The 20,059-nt window shown below is 43.1% G+C and overlaps 1 protein-coding gene across 1 annotated transcript in view; it reads right to left on the minus strand.

Annotated features, from left to right (window-relative positions):
• Positions 1 to 20,059, minus strand: part of SLC45A2 (solute carrier family 45 member 2) — a 34,268-nt gene that overhangs the window by 10,338 nt on the left and 3,871 nt on the right. Inside the window, exons 3-5 of the mRNA XM_055422206.2 lie at positions 5,539 to 5,864; positions 1,090 to 1,233; positions 296 to 419 (exon numbers count right to left, since the gene is read on the minus strand). Coding sequence (XP_055278181.2) covers positions 296 to 419; positions 1,090 to 1,233; positions 5,539 to 5,864 — 594 coding nt within the window. The remainder of the gene's footprint in view (positions 1 to 295; positions 420 to 1,089; positions 1,234 to 5,538; positions 5,865 to 20,059) is intronic.

Here is a 20,059-nt window from a genome sequence, read left to right on the forward strand (position 1 = left end):
ACCTGAATCAATCATCTTGGCTGTGACGATCCCTCATGCATCCAATACTTCCAGTGTTTCCAAGATTTCCTCTTATTTCCCAAAGTATCTTGATCAGGAGCCCCCTGATTCCAAGTGCAAAGTAATTGCTGTGGAGAATAGTACCCAGGATTCACTGGGAAAAGGCTACTTGATGTGGTCTTTTCTAAGGGAAAAGGTTTTTCCTGATCTCCATATATTTACCAAAAATAAAATCCAAGATTCTGCTAGACCAGAGCCCTTACAAGACACCCTCAAGAGGAGGAGGCTTACTTACAAGAATAAAGTGAGGAGAACATAGAGTTGATGCACAAGCCCCAGCATCCAACCTCAACGCCTCTTTGGTAGATGAGGAACTCTGTGGAGTTGTGGGCACCGTAGGGATCCCCGTGGTACACGATCTGCAAGAGAGATTTGGGGCTGCTGAGTTCCCAGTGCGGGTTGGTAAGGAGCCCTTCTCTTGTGCTCTGTGTCTCTTCCCCTTGCTGGGGGCACAGGCCTCATTCCCCCATGAGTGCGTCACCCTTTCATCCTTTCACACCTCCACTCGAGGACCCTCAGGAGGACTTAATGCCTACTGCCTCCAATCTAAGCACCATCCTTCAAATGTTGAACATCCCTTCTTCTGTCTAACATCTGGCTCCACCTGACAGAGGCGACCCTGTCACCCCTGTTCTGGTACAGCCAACAGGCTTCAGACTCATCTCCACACATGCCAGTCCTCTCTCCAATTGGAATGTTTCCTCCGCGTCCCCTCCCTCTCCAATTCCTACTCACCCTTCAAGACCCAAATCACACTGCCCCTCCTTTATTAAGCCTGCTGTGACCCCTACAGCTCACCTCAAATTTTCCTTATTTGTTGTATTGATCAAGTACTGGTCCCATAGTGTCCTCTTAACTGTGCAGGGTGTAGAAACTTCCCTCTGTAACTTGTTTATAAGCCAGGTCCCTGAAGGTACTCTCTCTTCTCTGCTCTTACTGTGCCCATCCTAGAGGTGCTCAGAAGCTCCACAGGTGCTGATGGAGCGATTAGTGTGTGAGACAAAGAGCCTGTGCAGACACGTCTGTTACCTGGCCCATGAAGTCTGTGAAGAAGAGCATGTTGGACAGGAAGGCAGTCCATCCAATGAGGTGGCTGACGCAAAGGCAGCGGTAATGAGGGGGCATGCTCCTCAATGCCCTCAACAGTGACCTCAAGGTCATTGTCCTCTGAGTCTGGAATAAAACACCAAACAGGTGTGACATTCAGTGTAGACACACAGCCCACTGTGGGAGCCAGCACACAGCCATGTTACATATCCGTTAGTAGTCTATCACACAGGGTCATACCATCTGGGCGCGGCACCATGGTTTCCATGGAGTGTTCTCATAGGAGGTGTTCTGTTATGCATGTGCAGATAGTTCACAGTTTCAGGCCAATATCAGGGCTTTAAGGACATAAGGGCGAAGGGACTAGAAATAGACTTGCTTTGAGCCAAGATGTAAGAGCCATCAAACTTCCTATCTTTGAATGACAGAACCACTGTATAAGGATGAAGCTCATAGATTTAAGTGAGCCCCTAGATGGTTATAATTCTCAGATCTCTTGATTCTTAAAATCTGGTCATCCAAATTCCAAGATGGCCTCTATACTCTCTGTCTTCATGATTCTGTTCTATTCTATGGCAAAAGGATTTTGCAGAAGTAACTAAGGTTACTAATCAGTTGGCTTCAAGTTAATGAACAGGGAGATTATCTTGGTGACCCTAATGAAATCACACCAACTGTTTGAAAAGTGTAGATTTTTCTCTAGCTGGGAGCAGAAGGGGAAGTCAGAAAGTCTCAAAGCACAAGAATTGCTGGGGTTTGAAGGTAAAGCGGGCCACAGGGAAGAACTTGAGTGTGACCTGCAGGAAATGACTGATCCCTGGCCATCAAGAAAACATCCCTAGCAAGAAAACAAGGACCGCGACAACCACAAGAAGCTGGATTCTACCTGCATGAGCTCGAAGCTGATTCTTCCCCATTCAAACCTCCGGATGAGAAGGCAGCTGCACCACACCTTGATTTCTGCCTTGTGAGACCCTGGGCAGAGCGCTTAACTGAGGCCACCCAGGCTTCTGACCTACAGAACTCTGAGATAATAAGTGGGTGTGGCTTTAAGCTGCTAAACCTGTGGTAGTTTGCTATGGTGTAGTAGAAAATTATCGAGCCAATCAGCTCCCTGCTCTGGGTCAGGTACGTCCTCCTGGTTTATTTCTCTGGATCCTGCCATGAGTCAACATGAGCCCTAAGTCTAGTCAGATGTGAGAACATTGTAGAACATACACATACGCACAAAAATAGACACATGTAAAATGAACACATATGCCCCCCTAATTCTTTAACCTAGACTTATGTTAAAACCAGAGGCTATAATTTATTGGTGTCAGTAGCTTTGAGAGAATGAAAAAAATTGAACTATTGACACAACTGTTTTGAAGTAAAAGAAACAGCCTTTAATAGCTTGTCATATGAGAGAAGAAAAATAACTCGGGAATATTAAGAAATCAGCTGCCTTGAAGACACTGAGGCAGTAAACATTCACCATGGTAGGGTGAGGGGTCTTTCTGTCTGATTTCTATTTGTTCTGAATCTTGACATAATAAAATCGGATCTAAGATAGTTCATTTACAAGATAGACTCCCAAGATTTTTCCTTTTTAACTATAAGAGAAAACTGTTTTATAACTCTTAATCTTCTATGATAATGCTGTTTACTTTTTTGATGCACAAAATTATATTCACTCATTGTAGGGTTGTTATACAAGTTGATTTTTTATTTCATGGATTTTATAGTGTTTAACCTAATGATCATGACTCCACTGATTTTTTTATACTTACTCAGTATTAAAAAAAATACATAGACATTACTATAGAGTAAGGAAAAAATATTTTCTGTATGTAGAACATGGTATTTGTCTAAATAAATGGTGACCATAGGAAAAATCCAATGTAGAACTACTACTTTTTCCCTTGACTACAGGAAAAAACAGCGGTATAGACTGAGGAATAACAGCCTGATTTTCATATCTCAGACCAAGTGATTCATCTTCAATTTTTTCATTCTTCTTCATCTTTCCCTTCTTTCTAAAAATTTGAAAAGTGACTCTGACCAGCAAGTATTCAGCCTCATTTCAAATATTAATTTATGCTTTGGCCTTATATATAATTTCACCCTGCTTTCATTGTTAACCTAATTTTTTTCTTTCTTCCCAAAATAAATAAAAGCTTCAGAATTATGCCTTTCTGTAAAAGCTGTGAATATAAATATTCAGTCTTTCTGGATATTTTAACTCAGAATGAAAATTCAGCTAGCATCTTATTCACTGACTCATCAGTTCCCTTAGTAAAGCCTTTGCAATGATTTCGAGCTGTTGGGAGTTGTTTTCCTGCATGCATTTGTCAACTGGAGATTGGGTCATGATGGATTTATAAATGAAAAATGAACAGAGCCATGAGGGGGAGACAGAACTGCATAAAAGTACCCTTAGAAGGAGACTAAATGTTGAAGGGAGCAACTAATGGTGGGGAGGAAATAGAGATGGATTTTTATGGCATCCAGTTTGAACAATGAAATAAATCAGGCCTCTTGCCATTAAAAAAAAAAATCTCAGTTCTCAAATTGCACACCCACCGTCATTTTGGAAAATAATGACTTTGACAAACAAGAATAGGTAGGACGTGACACTGTGGAGATGCCCACTGCTTAGCTGGAAGCTCCCCAGATGCACTATTGGAATAGCAGTCAGGTCCTTGACTTTGAGCCTAAGATATATTATTCTTTTTTTTTTTTCCCTATGTAGTTTTTCTTTCATTTTTTTGCTACATAATAGAAGCATTCAGAGCCTACAGTGTTGTGTATGTGGCATATGCTGATACAAGTTAATTGTATTTGATGCATTTCTCCTCCTAATGGTGTAAAGGGTTTTATGCCTTTCAAAAGACTTCCACACACTTGATTTCATTCTGTCATCACAACAGCCTCGGGGCAGACTGAGACAGCCTCTGTTGGGTGACTCTTTGAGGGCCAGTCAATGCAAAGACGGCAAAGAGGCAGGCATAATCTATCATTTCTACTTATCTTAAGTAAACTCTGTCTGGTTTTATTCCTTTAACCTTGACATTATTTTTTCTTTATTTTCAAAGTAATACTTGTCTATTACACAAATGTTGAATACACTGAAGGGTTCAGAATAGAAAATGAAGACCACCTGTTAGCCCACCACACAAAGAATAATTTCAATGAGCATTCTGGGTGTATATCCTTTCTGTTTTTCTCTCTGTGTCTGCGTAGCTTTTCCCATAATCTCCATTGTGGAAAATTCTTTGCAGTTAAACACTTGGTTCTGCAAATGACCTCTGACATCCTTGGCATCTCCATGATTGAATAAAGAGCATCGTTGTCTAACGGTGAGGTGATCTAGTCACACGACATGTCCTAGAACTGCCCTCTGAACCTGCAACAGTGTGACCACCTCCAGGGCTTCCCCTTCTTCCTGAAGTCTACCAGGGCATCTACCATCCAAACGGGTCACTGTATGTGCCATTGATCTGTTTAAACATATGCACATCACCCATAATTACATATTCTTTGTAGGCAGAGAATATATGTGCTTTTCATTGCAACCCATTGGCCACTGTTTCCTTTAATTCCACCTTAAAACGCTTTGTCACTCAGGGCATGATAAGGATGCTGTCTTTTTGGAATTTAACGGTTAAACAATTGTTCATCTGTAAATATCCTTTATGGCAAATATTCAGTCCTCTCTTCTCTCAGGGAATGGGAAAAAACATTCATTTGTATATATATGTGTGTTCTATCTGATATATTATATCTTAAATAAATCTTCAAAAACCACACATCTAATGATCAAATGGCTTCCATTGTGTGGCTATTTCATAAATCTCATGCTGCTGCCTTGCAGAACTACACAGCAAGGGGGCTCCATCCTACCCGATACCAGCAGGGAGTATAAATGTTTTCCCACAGGCTGTCTGGAGCCCCAAGGTCTCAGCAGGTCTCTGGAGACCTAGATTTTCCTATTTTCTCTATTCACTGTATGATCAAAATAAAATGAAGGCTCCATCCCAATAGCCTCTTAGTTCCTCTGGTTCCCAGTTGGGGACGTTGTTATTTGGAATAACAAATTTATAATCCTAATCTAGCCTGAGGATGGATGATTCAAGGTTTCTCTTATAGCCTAACATTTTACAGCCAGCTTCATCTTCCCTGATTTGATGGTCTGCAAAGAGTCAGATGCAGAAGGACAAGAGGGAAATGTACACACTTTTCTATCAGGGGTAAAGTTTTAATTGCAAGGGATAATAGCTACTGGGCATTTGCAGATTCAATTCACAAAATTTCAATTTGAGGATAACAAAACTCTTTACATCAAATAATCAAGCAAAACAAAGATAAGGATTAACGTTGAAAGAATGAACACAAGAAAAGAACAAGAGTATTTTTCCTAAGTAAATAAAAAAGAATTTGTATCTTTACCTGTTCAGCAGGATTTTTGGGTTTTCCTCCCTGCAGCACCAACTCTTGGTTAACACAACCGTTTTTTACTTTCTCAATAGACCCATACTCGTACATTTTGTCTGATGACAAGGCAAGGTCCTGGGGGGCTTGCTGTGGGGAAATGTCCTTTGCAACTTCTCTAAGTGGGGCTTCAGGGATACTGCACAGATGGATAATAAAACACAAGGTAAGCACCAGCGAGGAGAAGAAGAACATGACCTGGAATTCCGTGCCCAGCAGTCTTCCCAGTTCCAAGTGGGCCCAGTCAATGGCACCCAAAAGGTAACCGAGAGCACCTCCCAAACCTGCAAAGAAAGAAGGAGCTGTATTAGCATGAATTAGAACTGTCTTCTCTCTCATCATGCACAGGCCATCTACTTCAGTGGGAAAGTTCCCTGAGGACGGCAGAGGTGGCCTGGTTATAATTGGAGAAGTAACACTGGGAGAGGCTAAGACACCTGGGCTGGATGTGTGTGGGTTCAAGGCCTGGCTCTAGTATACACTTGCTGTGAACTTGAACTTCCTCATTCATGATAAAAAAAAAAAAAGTAACATGCTAGACACATAGTAAGCACTTAGTAAATATTGCCATCATCTGAAGTCCCATGATTTTCTAAACTATACTCTCAACATGCCTTAAGAACTAAAATTCCTGGCCCTAAGAGCCCTAGTTTCTGATTGCAATAAAATATAATTATCGCATTGTCATTGATCTATTAATAAGTTTCTTAGGGTGACACAAGTTTGCAAAGATCAAACAGCCTTGGAATCTCTCTTCTTCCCCTATGACAAGCTAAAGGTGTGACTTGGGGGGATAAGTTAGAAGTTGGGGATTAACAGATACACACTGCTACATATAAAAGAGATAAACGAGATAAACAAGGGCTACTATATAGCACAGGGAACTATATTCAATATTTTGTAATAACCTATAATGGAAAAGAACCTGAAAAAGCATCTGCATAACTGAATCACTTTGCTGTATATCTAAAACATTGTAAATCAACTATACTTCAATAAAATAAAATAGAAAACAAAAGCTAAAGGTACTTGGTACCAGTTGATAGCACAGAAAAAAATAAAACAGAAATTTAAATATGAATTTTAAAATATTTCTTTATTTATTTGGCTCTGCTATGTCTTAGTTTCAGCACCTGGGATCTTCAATCTTCACTGCAGCATGCAGGTTCTTTAATTGCAGCATTTGAACTCTTAGCCCTGGCACGTGGGATCTAGTTCCTTCATCCAGGTCCCCTGCATTGGGAGGATAGAGTCTTAGCCACTGTATCACCAGGTAAATCCTTAAATATGAATTTTTAAAAATCTTGTTATCCTGTCCCAGGATCCTGACCTGAAGTCTTTCTGCTGCTTGCCTTACCTGCTTAAAGACAGTGTGATCTGAGGGACTTGAGAAAGGATTTCTCAAAAACGATCCTGCCCTTACAGCCTAACATTTGTAATTCTGCCATTAGCGACTCATTCTCTTCAGTTCCTGTTTTAAAAAGCAAGTGCTCCTGGTACAGACAAGCTATTGCAGGTCTCTACTGGAGTAGTAAGTGCTTCTCAGATGGTCTGCCTGGCCGTCGGCACCAGTGACATCTGAGAGTGCTGGGCTGCAGTGGGGGCATATCATGAGGTAGGAGGATGTCCGGGAGAGTAAGCAGATGGATGCCAAACCCATCTACTTACAATGCAAGGGTAGGGCTGACCCTCCTGCAAATACCTTTCAACATCAACCTTCCATCCTGTCTTACCAAAGAGAAATATCTATCTACCTAGTCAGATCAGCTGTGTGTTTGTTTTTCTTTTTCTTGTGTTAGTGAAGTCTCCATTTATCTCCCAGGTAAAGACAACATCCTGGGACTTCCCTGGTGGTCCAGTGGCTAAGACTCCACTCTCCCAGTGTAGGGAGCCTGGGTCCGATCCCTGGTCAGGGCACTAGAACCCACATGCCACAACTAAGAGTTTTCATGTTGCAGCTAAAAGATCCCACATGCTGCAAAGAAGATCGACGATCCTTCAAGCTGCAACTAAAACCCGGTGGAGCCAAATAAATAAATAATTTAAACTGCCTGAAAAAGACAATATTCTCACAAATCAGAGAATTAAGGAATAAAACAGAGCTTAAGGAATTCTCTCTCAAACCCTAAACATTTAAACTTACCTAAACCCTGATCCCAGGAACACACATCTGAATGCCAGGTAATATGAATCCTAATTTATCCAGAATGTTGGAAGAATGGATGATTCTAGCCACCTCACATTCTGTCTAACTGCAATTTACCATAGAGAGCATTTACAGATGAACAAATGTTTAACCAATGAATACCAAACACATCACTGTCAGGCCCCGAGTGACAAAGCATTTTAAGGCAGAAATATGGGGAACAGTGGCCAATGGGTTGCAATGAAGCAAAAAAAAAAAACATATGTTCTCTGCTAGCAAGGAATATGTAGTCTAGTTATGGGTGAGGTGCATGTATTTAAACAGATAAATGGTACACAGAGTGATCTGTTTGGATGGTAGGCACCCTGGTGGCTCCAGGAAGAAAGGGAAGCCCTGGAGGTGGTCACATTGTTGCTGGTTCAGGGGGCAGTTCCGGGACACGTGATGCGATGGATCACCATTAGACAATGATGCTCTTTATTCAATCATGGAGATGCCAAGGACATCAGAGGCCATGTGTTGAGCCAAGCAGTCAACCAAACAAAATGTACTAAAAGCCGAGCTCTATTGGAGAGTCTGTCTAGACCAGGGTGTCTCAGCCTCAGCACGACTGACATTTTGGGGCTGGATAAGTCTTTGTTGGAGGCTGTTCTGTGCATTGTAGGATGTTCTGCAACATGTCTGGCCTCCTCCATGCGATGCCAGTACAACCTCTCCACTAGTCAACAGCCACGAATGTCTCCTGACATTGTCTAGTGTCCCCCAGGGGGACAAATGGGCACCAACTGAGAACCCCTGATCCTAACTGACCCTATGCAAAACTTATACATTCTTTTCTCAAAACGACCATTTGTGACTAGATCAATGGTTTTTATACTGCCATTAAGTTCTCCGATCATTTATGCCTTTTTTCTTCAAATTTACTCTTCCACTGAGCAGAGGAAATACAGAACAGAAGACCCCTGCCCATTTGAAAGGACTGATGTGTGAAATAAACTTTCCACTGTGCAAACAGAATGTCGGTTTTATTTTATGAATATAAATATATGGATATATAGTGATGGATTATACTAGATATTGACTTGAACACTTGAGTGCTACAATTGGAGGGTTTCCTATTCTAGTTTTATGTACTTCATGCCCACGTCATGTACTTCAATAAATATTTGAGACCTACATTTATGTAGAAAACCTCGACTAGCTTCTGGGAATATAAATAAGACATAGCACCCCCATCCCTTCCTCCCCAGAAGATAGTTCCAAGGAGAAGAAGCCGATAAACAAAGAGCTACTTAAGAAAATAAAAAGTGTAACAAATAATGTTAGAACTGTGAGCTAGATATTCAAACAGAATAGAGGAGCTTTGATGAGTTTATTATTACTAATCATTATAGAATTCTTCATTAGCAATGAAGCTCCTAGGAGTTCACTAAATCAAGGAATCCAAAGATTTTAGAGGTAGAAGGATGTTTGCAGCTGGTCTAGTTGAATTAGATAAGAGAACTGCAGGCTACAGGGGGTGACAGGAGACCACACAGAAGGAAGGATTTATAATTATGCTGATTTCAATTCCCACCTTCACGTATCCTTGGGCACTTCTCTGAAAATGGGTGTAGTGATGCCTCCTTATATGGGTCTTGTGAGGGTTAATGTGACAATACATATAAAGCGACAGCACAGATAGCAGCAGAAGGAAGGAAGCAGGAAGTGTTGTCCCTCAGTTGTGTCCGACTCTTTGCGACCCTGTGGACTGTAGCTCGCCAGGCGCCTCTGTCCATGGGATTCTCCAGACAAGAATGGGTAGCCATGCCCTCCTCCAGCAGATCTTCCTGACACAGGGATCAAACCCAGGTCTCCCGCATTGCAGGTCGATTCTTTACCATCTGAGCCACCAGGGAACCAGGTTTCAAGTGGAGTGTGCTGACTTCCTACAGAAACCCTAATCCCAAAGCCTCGCCCAGAGGCAGGAGAAGCTGACAGCTGCCTGGAACTGGCCGAAAGGACTTAGTCATTCTAGGTCCGGTTACTAGAATCAGGGGATCACTCGGAGGACTAAAACTGGGGCTTACCACTGCCCTCGTGTGGCCTGTGGCAAGTGTTGCGGAAAAAATAAGTATCTCTAATCTGGAAAGAGCCTAAACTATTTAAAAGGGCCTTATTACTTAAAAATCTCATCATAAAGCAGGGCTTCTTAAACGTTAATGTGCATGTGAATTACATGATGCCTTGTGACAATACAGCTTGTCTTAGTCTGTTCCAGCTGCTATAACGAATATGCCAAACTTCGTGACTTATAAATACCAGACACTTATTTCTCACAGTCCTGGATGCTGGGGAGTCCAATATAAAGATGCCAGAAGATGTGGTCTGGTGAGGACCTACTTCCTCATTGACAGCCATCTTCTCACTGTAATCTCACTTGGCATAAGTGGCAAAGGAACTAGTTTGGGTGACTTTTCTAAGGGTACTAACTCTGTTCATGACCCTTCATGACCTAATCACCTTCTAAAGGCTCCATCTTCTAACAGCATCACATTCAGTTCAGTTCAGTTGCTCAGTCATGTCCAACTCTTTGCGACCCCATGAACTGCCGCAAGCCAGGCCTCCCTGTCCATCACCAACTCCTGGTGTCCACCCAAACCCATGTCCATTGAGTCGGTGATGCCATCCAACCATCTCATCCTCTGTCGTCCCCTTCTCTTCCCGCCCTCAATCTTTCCCAGCATCAGGGTCTTTTCAAATGGGTCAGATCTTCACATCAGGTGGCCAAAGTATTGGAGTTTCAGCTTCAACATCAGTCACTCCAATGAACACCCAGGACTGATCTCCTTTAGGATGGACTAGTTGGATCTCCTTGCAGTCCAAGGGACTCTCAAGAGTCTTCTCCAGCACCGCAGAAAAGCATCAATTCTTCGGCGCTCAGTTTTCTTCACAGTCCAACTCTCACATTCATGCATGACTACTGGAAAAAACATAGATTGACTAGATGGACATTTGTTGACAAAGTAGTGTCTCTGCTTTTTAATATGCTGTGTAGGGTGGCCATAACTTTCCTTCCAAGGAGTAAGCGTCTTTTAATTTCATGGCTGCAATCACCATCTGCAGTGATTTTGGAGCCCCCCAAAATAAAGTCAGCCACTGTTTCCACTGTTTGCCCATCTATTTGCCATGGGGAAATTTGCCAACAGAAAATGAGATGGCTGGATGGCATCACCGACTCGATGGACATGAGTTTGAGTGAACTCCGGGAGTTGGTGATGGACAGGGAGGCCGGGCGTGCTGTGATTCATGGGGTCGCAAAGAGTCGAACACATCTGAGCGACTGAACTGAACTGAACTACTGCCAACATCAGCCTTCCTGGGGCTCTTGGAGTCAGTCCCCAGGCTATTGGCCAGATGATGAAGCTGGAGCATCTCAAGGGCATCTGCCACCACATTAGATAACCAGTGTCTGCAAAAAGAAGGGTCCAGCTGGCCCTTGTCCTAGCCTGACAGAGCCAGGCTGTGATGTCAAACTCACACCAGAGCCAACCCCCTGGAAATGAATAGCTCAGCAGTGTATTTCATAACTAATGATATGGCTTAAACAATGGTTCCTCCTGGAAGAAGTCCAAGCATACAGAAATATGTATTATTTCTTTCTTTAGTCTACAACTATAATAAGTAAAGGGCTTCCCTGGTGGCTCAGATGGTAAAGAATCTGCCTGCAATGTGGGAGGCCCAGGTTCAATCCCTGGTCAGGAAGATCCATGGAGAATGGAATGGCAACCCATTCCAGTATTCTTGCCTAGAGAATTCCACAGAAAAAGAAGCCTGGCAGGCTACAATCTACCGTGTCACAGACAGTCAGACACGACTGGGTGACTAACACAATATGTAATCAGTAAAACGGCAAACTGGGAGAGTTTCAGGACCAAGGAATCTAAAGAGTCTGTCGGAGTCAAACTCTGCACCTACCATGTGCCTGTAATTGTTTCCCTGCTTCAGGCATGTGACTAAACAACCTCAACAGCAATGGAGAAAGAGCTCAAGGGAAGAGAGCTATCAGTGTGCTGCTGGCATCAGTACCTCAGCAAGGGGGCAGATGAAAGATCCTGTGTTCCTGGAAGGTTCATGGAAGAGTCCTTCTGATTCTTTTCTATGTGTTGACAAAATAGCAATGAAGGTGTCAGATTAGTTCCTACCTACACCAAACACACACACACACACAAAATCCCAGAGAGTTAATATAAGTACCAGCTACTAGGAGTGTGTGTGTGTGTGTGTGTGATATTTTTAAATCAACAGAAATGGATGGAACACCTACTCTCACCAAGAACTGCGCTGGGCACTGCAGACACAGCAATGAATCAGGCAGATATGACTTATGACTTCCCTTCTAGAGACTGAGCATAAAGACCTGATATTTCTTGAGATTTGCAAGGCAACTCATCTCCTAAGAGATGTGAGAAAATATATTTAAAGTGCTGACCACGGCTTCCGTCCACCCACAACTGCCCTGGTGTTTCCCTGGGCCCTTTCTTCATGTTCAAACTGAGTCAGGCTCATTGCTTTTGGGGAAGAACATGAAAGTAGAAAGCTGAGAAATAAGAAAGTGTCTCCTTGCTTCTGAGTTTCAGAAGCCCTTAGGCTCCAAAGGCACTGATGGTAGATTTGTTGCTGAACAAAACCTTGGCTCTCTTTGCCCACTGGAGCTGAATAAAAATACAGAGACCGAGTATGGAGGAAATAGGGAGGTGGCTTTAATTCTCAGCCAGCAGAGAGGGAAAGACAATAGGCTCATACCTCAAGAACAGTGCTCCCTCTCCATGGGAGTCTAGGGGCTTAGTCAGGAGTCAGGGATGAGGAACAAAGGTGTTAGGATCTTGATTTCTTCCTCTTGCATTGTTTCAAAGACAGTCATAGTCTGCTGTCGGTAACCCAGTAATTGAGTCTGGCAGTTTGGTGGCTCTGATATGTAACTACAAAGGGAAGTGTGTTGTAAGGGTAAAAACTAGATGCAGGATTTATTTAGCACAAAGTCAAAGGTAAAACTGGTGTGAAATGTAGCTCCTGCAGAGTTAGGGGGCAGAAAAGCAAACTTAACTCATAGATATGCAGAGGTACTCTTGCCTAGAAAATCCCATGGATGGAGGAGCCTGGTAGGCTGCAGTCCATGGGGTCACTACGAGTCGGACACAACTGAGCGACTTCACTTTCCACTTTCACACATTGGAGAAGGAAATGGCAAACCACTCCAGTGTTCTTGCCTGGAGAATCCCAGGGATGGGGGAGCCTGGTGGGCTGCCGTCTATGGGGTCACACAGAGTCAGACACGACTGAAGTGACTTAGCAGCAGCAGCAGCAGCAGCAGGAATGTTCAGGCCTGCTCATTATTCTCTTTTATCTTCTTCATTGGACTTCCCTGGTGGCTCAGACAGTAAAGCGTCTGCTACAATGCGAGAGACCCGGGTTTGATCCCTGGGTCGGGAAGAATCCCTGAACAAGGAAATGGCAACCCACTCTAGTACTCTTGCCTGGAAAATCCCATGGACGGAGGAGCCTGGTAGGCTACCGTCCATGGAGTCGCAAAGAGTTGGACACGACTGAGCGACTTCACTTTCTCAGGAAAGGAAAAGAGAAAAACTCATTCCTCTATTCTCCTTTTTACTGCAACAGATTCAGTAAAAAAAACAAGAAAAGTGATTTAAGAACAAGCCTTCCCAGGATTGGCAAAGCATTCATGACGGATGAATTGGTGTGTCCCTAAAGCTGTAAAGGTTCTGCTCCACGATCCTTGGACCTAGCTGGGATGGGAGGAAGGGGTGTGGGGAGCAGAACCTCCCAGATGGCTTGGAGAATCTAAGAGCAGAAGGGATCAACACTTTATTCCTAGGAAGACTCCAGGGGGACATTCAGACTTCAAGGGAGCAAGGGCTCAGCGGTGGGTGGAGACAGATGAGCCCGTGTGTCAGGCTATGTTCTAGGTGCTTGAGGTCTACGACTCACTCAGTCCTCACAGCAACCCTTTGAGGAAGTTACTACTGCTGCATTTTACTATTACAAGCAGTAGTTACATTCCAGAAAGTTTCCACAAACCCTGAATTGGTGAATAGTAAACTCCTGCTCTGAGGGTTAAGTTCCTGTGAGCCTCAAGTCTTCGTTTTCATCAGTGGAACAACACAGAACCTTGTTTTACATGTGCTTCTGTTTAAAGATATCTCATTGAATAGCCTGTGGCCAACAGCCACATGCCAGAACTCAGGCCGGAACAACACTTAGGAAACATATTTTCTCCAGAAGTCACATTACAATATTCTTGCACTTATGAACCCAAAGCAGTGCTTTCCGCACCACATTTGGAGCCACTTTAAATACTGAAATCACCAATAAAAAAAAAAGGCACTAAATATATAACAAAAAGGACATCTGTTTACAGGATAAGAATCAAAACAAGAAAGCAGAGTGTCACCTTGCTCAACCACAGCTGGGAGCAAGCACACTGGGTGACTCACATTGATTTTTTTTTTTCCTCCTCCACTCTGTAAATGCTTGCAAATGACAGAGAATGAGCTACAAGTATTGATTTTGGTGGTACCAGTAAGTTTTAGTAAGCAGATGACTTCACAAATATGGAATCCCTGAATAACAAGGCTCAACTGAATTTCTACCTCTCTTTTAGAGACAAGGACTGACCCTAAGTTTTCACCATCCTGGGCTAATGTGGCTCAACACAGACACAATTAAATTACATTTGGGTTGGGGTGGTGGTTTAGTTGTTAAGTTGTGTCCGACTCTTTGCAAGCCCATGAACTGATGCCTGCCAGGCTCCTCTCTCCATTGGATTCTCCAGGCAAGAATACTGGAATGGGTTGCCATTTCCTTCTGCAGATGATCTTCACTCAGTTCAGTTCAGTCACTCAGTCGTGTCCGACTCTCTGCGACCCCATGAATCACAGCACGCCGGGCCTCCCTGTCTATCACCAACTCCCGGAGTTCACTCAAACTCAAGTCCGTCAAGTCAGTGATGCCATCCAGCCATCTCATCCTCTGTTGTCCCCTTCTCCTGCTGCCCCAATCCCTCCCAGCATCAGAGTCTTTTCCAGTGAGTCAACTCGTCGCATGAGGTGGCCAAAGTATTGCAGTTTCAGCTTCAGCATCAGTCCTTCCAAAGAACACCCAGGATTGATCTCCTTTAGAATGAACTGGTTGGATCTCCTTGCAGTACAAGGGACTCTCAAGAGTCTTCTCCAACACCACAGTTCAAAAGCATCAATTCTTCAGTGATCAGCTTTCTTCACAGTTCAACTCTCACATCCATACATGACCATAGGAAAAACCATAGCCTTGACTAGACGGACCTTTGTTGGCAAAGTAATGTCTCTGCTTTTTAATATGCTATCTAGGCTGGTCATAACTTTCCTTCCAAGGAGTAAGCATCTTTTAATTTCATGGTTGCAATCAGCATCCACAGTGATTTTGGAGCCCAAAAAATAAAGTCTGACACTGTTTCCACTGTTTCCCCATCTATTTCCCATGAAGTGATGGGACCAGATGCCATGATTTACATTTTCTGAATGTTGAGCTTCAAGCCAACTTTTTCACTCTCCTCTTTCACTTTTATCAAGAGGCTTTTGAGTTCCTCTTCACTTTCTGCTATAAGGGTGGTATTATCTGCATATCTGAGGTTATTGATATTTCTCCCAGCAATCTTGATTCCAGCTTGTGCTTCATCCAGCCCAGCGTTCCTCATGATGTACTCTGCATATAAGTTAAATAAGCAAGGTGACAATATACAGCCTTGACGTACTCCTTTTCCTGTTTGGAACCAGTCTGTGGTTCCATGGCCAGTTCTAAATGTTGCTTCCTGACCTGCACACAGGTTTCTCAAGAGGCAGGTCAGGTGCTCTGGTATTCCCATCTCTTTCAGAATTTTCCAGTTTCTTGTGATCCACACAGTCAAAGGCTTTGGCATAGTCAATAAAGCAGAAGTAGATGTTTTTCTGGAACTCTCTTGCTTTTTCGATGATCCAGCAGATGTTGGCAATTTGATCTCTGGTGCCTCTGCCTTTTCTAAAACCAGCTTGAACATCTGGAAGTTCACGGTTCAGGTATTGCTGAAGCCTGGCTTGGAGAATTTTGAGCATGACTTTACTAGCGTGTGAGATGAGCGCAATTGTGCGGTAGTTTGAGCATTCTTTGGCATTGCCTTTCTTTGGGATTGGGATGAAGACTGACCTTTTCCAGTCCTGTGACCACTGGTGAGTTTTCCAAATTTGCTGGCATATTGAGTGCAGCACTTTCACAGCATCATCTTTCAGGATTTGAAATAGCTCAACTAGAATTCCATCACCTCCACTAGCTTTGTTTGTAGTGATGCTTCCTAAGGCCCACTTGACTTCACATTCCAGGATGTCTGGCTCTAGGTGAGCAATCATACCATCGTGATTATCTTGGTCGTGAAGATCTCTTTTACACAGTTCTTCTGTGTATTCTTGCCACCTCTTCTTAATATCTTCTGCTTCTGTTAGGTCCACACCATTTCTGTCCTTTATCAAGCCCATCTTTGCATGAAATGTTCCCTTGGTATCTCTAATTTTCTTGAAGAGATCTCTTGTCTTTCCTATTCTGTTGTTTTCCTCTATTTCTTTGCATTGATTGCTAAGGAAGGCTTTCTTATCTCTCCTTGATATTTTTTGGAACTCTGCTTTCAGATGCTTATATCTTTCCTTTTCTCCTTTGCTTTTCACTTCTCTTCTTTTCACAGCTATTTGTAAGGCCTCCTCAGACAGCCATTTTGCTTTTTTGCATTTTTTCCCCATGGGAATGGTCTTGGTCCCTGTCTCCTGTACAATGTCGTGAACCTCCATCCATAGTTCATCAGGCACTCTATCTATCAGATCTAGTCCCTTAAATCTATTTCTCACTTCCACTGTATAATCATAAGGGGTTTGGTTTAGGTCATATCTGAATGGTCTAGTGGTTTTCCCTACTTTCTTCCATTTAAGTCTGAATTTGGCAATAAGGATATCTTCCCTACCCAGGGATCAAACCTGGGTCTCCTGCATTGCAGGCAAATTCTTTACCAACTGAGCTATGAGGGAATCCTTTGGGTTGGGGATTCACTTGCATTTCAGACATAAAGATTGATTCAATATCTTCCACTAGCTGTATTCCCAGATGGCGCTAGTGGTAAAGAACATGCCTGCCAAAGCCAGAGATGTAAGAGACCCAGGTTCGATCTGTGGGATGGGAAGATGCCCTGGAGAAGTGCATGGCAACTTCCCCAGTATTCTTGCCTGGAAAACCCTATGGACAGAGAAGCCTGGCGGGCTACAGTCCATTAGGTTGCAAAGAGTCAGACACTGATGAGTGATTAAGCACGTATACAAGTATTGAGTAAGTGAAAAAAATGTCCTCAGGGGCTCCCGTCTCTAACCTGCCTTTGAGATTCCTTGAGAGGTAGGTGCTGAATTGGGATAAGAAATGGCTGTTTGTAGACCTTATCTGTTTCACCCTAAGTTATCCATGTCACCCTTAAAGCTGTAATTCCTGTACCCTGGTTTCTGCTCTGGCCACATCCTTTCTTGGCTGAGTGAGGAGACATGAAAGTTCACTGGAGGCAGAAACTTCAAAGGAAACTCAGCTGATGAAAGAAATCCACTCATGCAGCAATAAGTCCTGAAAGAGGAGTTAAAATCGACTCTACCATGAAACACAGCCTTTTTCCACTTGTATACATTTGGTCAAAGGGACTCATATCTAAACTTTACTTTTAGGACTCTTTTTATAGCTCTTAATTATTTCTATTCTGAGTATTTGTTTCACTAGCATTTTTTACGCAAACTTTGAAATATTAAAGAAACAGAAAAGTCAAAAGAAGCTAAGCCTAACACGTCACCCATTCTTCTTCCAAAGATGCACGTGGGGCAAGTTCCTTTCCAAGTCATTACATACAAACACAACTTTTGCAAGCCTGGTGGGAATGGAGAATATACAGTAAATTTAAACATTTGGTGCTGAATCCTATTAAAGGGTTCCTTGCTCAGGAATCACTGCTTGGGACCATTTGCCAGAATGGTGGTGGTGGTTGGTGATTCAGTTGCTAAATTGCATCCAATTCTTGCAACCCCATGGACTGTAGCCTGCCAGGCTCTTCTCTCCATGGGATTCTCCAGGCAAGAACACTGGAGTTGGTTGCCATTTCCTTCTCCAGGGGATCTTCCCAACCCAGGGATCAAACCCAGGTCTCGGGCATTGCAGGTAGATTCTTTACCGATTGAGCTATGAGGGAAGCCCCAATATACTGCCAAGATATTAATAACTAACATGGTGGATAGTTTCACAACCCTGTGAAGAAACAGAAGTTCAGAAATACTAGGAACTGGATGGGAGGAGGAGCCAGGATTTGAACTGGGACAACCTTTACTGACCATCAGCCCTCAACCCAACCTCCTTGGGTGGAACAGAGACCGCTGTTCAGGAGAGCAAGGCCTCGGGTTAATTCATTAATAGCAACAGATGTTCAGTTACAAGCATTCTGATCAAAGGAAGGAATTTCCTTTCTTTCCAGTGAGTGAGGGTTCCACAGCCCCAGGTGCACCCAGAGGTAAAGGCATGAGGTGAAGGGATGAGGTTGTGCTGTGCTTAGTCATTCAGTCGTGTCTGACTCTTTGTGACCCCCTGGGCTGTAGCCAGCCACGGTCCTCTGTACAAGGGGATTCTCTAGGCAAGAAAACTGGAGTGGGTTGCCATGCTCTCTGCCAAGGGATCTTCCCAACACAGGGATAGAACCCAGGTATTCCCCATTGCAGGCAGATTCTTTACTGTCTAAGCTACCAGGGAAGCCCAAGAATACTGGAATGGGTAGCCTATGCCTTCTCCAGGGGATCTTCCTGATCCAGGAAGTGAACCAGGGTCTCTTGCATCGCAGGCGCATTCTTTACCAACTGAGCTACCAGGGAATCCAGAAGGGATGAGATGGATCCACTAAACCCAGCGTGGCTATCACATACGCCAGGGGTGGAGGGCAGGTAGAGTTACCTTTAAACATAGAGACAGAAGTTAAAGGACTAAAATTCCCAGAAGCCAGTAGGGTCTTTTCTTTACAAAAAAAAAAAAAAAAGATTCGGAAACATGCTGGGGAACATTTTGGCAGTGAACCCTTTGACACTTATTTGAAAAACATTTGGAATTGTTGGGCCTAGATTTAAATACAGCACTTTCCCCTTTGGGCCTCCTCCCTCCCCTGGAGTGTGCAACATGCATCTGCCTTATATTAACATATTAATCAGACTGCTGCCATAGAAGTCACAGGAATATTTCCTTTATAGCAGCAACTTTCTCCTGGCACCAGCAAGGGAACTCCTTAGCAGATAACAGTCCTTTCTCAATCCTGTAAGCGGTCATGATGACCCACTACTTGCCTTGTACGTGCAGACCTGGACTACATAAACTGTCAGTACGTCATTAGATGTACAACACTTTGTCTCATATATAACTGTGCTTTGACCTCTGGTGGGAGGAACCGTTCTGAGAGCTCTCTGAGAGACTTGTTTCCCAATTTATAATCTTTAGGTTGAATTGAATAAAATTCTCTATTTCTTTCTTAAATTGACTATTGATTAATTAATTTTTTGTCAACAGGAGCCACTGCAGGTCATTGAACATGAAAGTGTCCTGATCAGAGCTATCTTTTAGGAATATGACCCTGAAAGCTGTGTGTTATCACAATTGGAATAGGAAAAAATTAGAGACTGGAAAATCAGCTAAAGGATAAGTACAAAAGCTCAGACAAGATACAGTGAAAGCCTGAAATGAGGTCACATGAAAATTACACATGAATTATATGCTTGCTGAAACCACAATACACTAGTATCAAAAGAAAACCTCAAGACATTTTATCAAACTCAATAGAAATACTACCATGTGTTAACCTTGGAAAAGTTCCCCAAATACAGAGCTCAGTCTTTTAATATCAGAGGCAGCAAAGCAAAGGTTGTTAGGCCAAGGCTAACACTGACATAAGCTGGGAAGGAGTGACCACATTGCCCAAAGTACTCCAAAGTACTTACAGCAACAAAACTCTCAACGTGTCAGGCTCAAAAGCCAAAAAGCCTCCCACAATATCATAATTAATTTCAGCAGATTATGATATAGCAGTAGGAATTGTGGGATTTAAGTTAGGAGAATGCAGTTTGAATCTCTATTCTGGGACCTTCAGCTGGTAGACAAAGTGTTCAGGGGTCCCAGATAGATGGGCTGGATTCCTGCTCCTCCAGGCCCCTCTCTGCCAGGCAGCCCCATTCTTCCCAGTGTTCACCATTCAAATATTTGCACAAACAACAAATTGTT

This window comes from Moschus berezovskii, chromosome 18 (genome assembly GCF_049115385.1).
Source record: "Moschus berezovskii isolate FMDL1 chromosome 18, NW_MosBer_1.0, whole genome shotgun sequence".
Classification (NCBI taxonomy): domain Eukaryota; kingdom Metazoa; phylum Chordata; class Mammalia; order Artiodactyla; family Moschidae; genus Moschus; species Moschus berezovskii.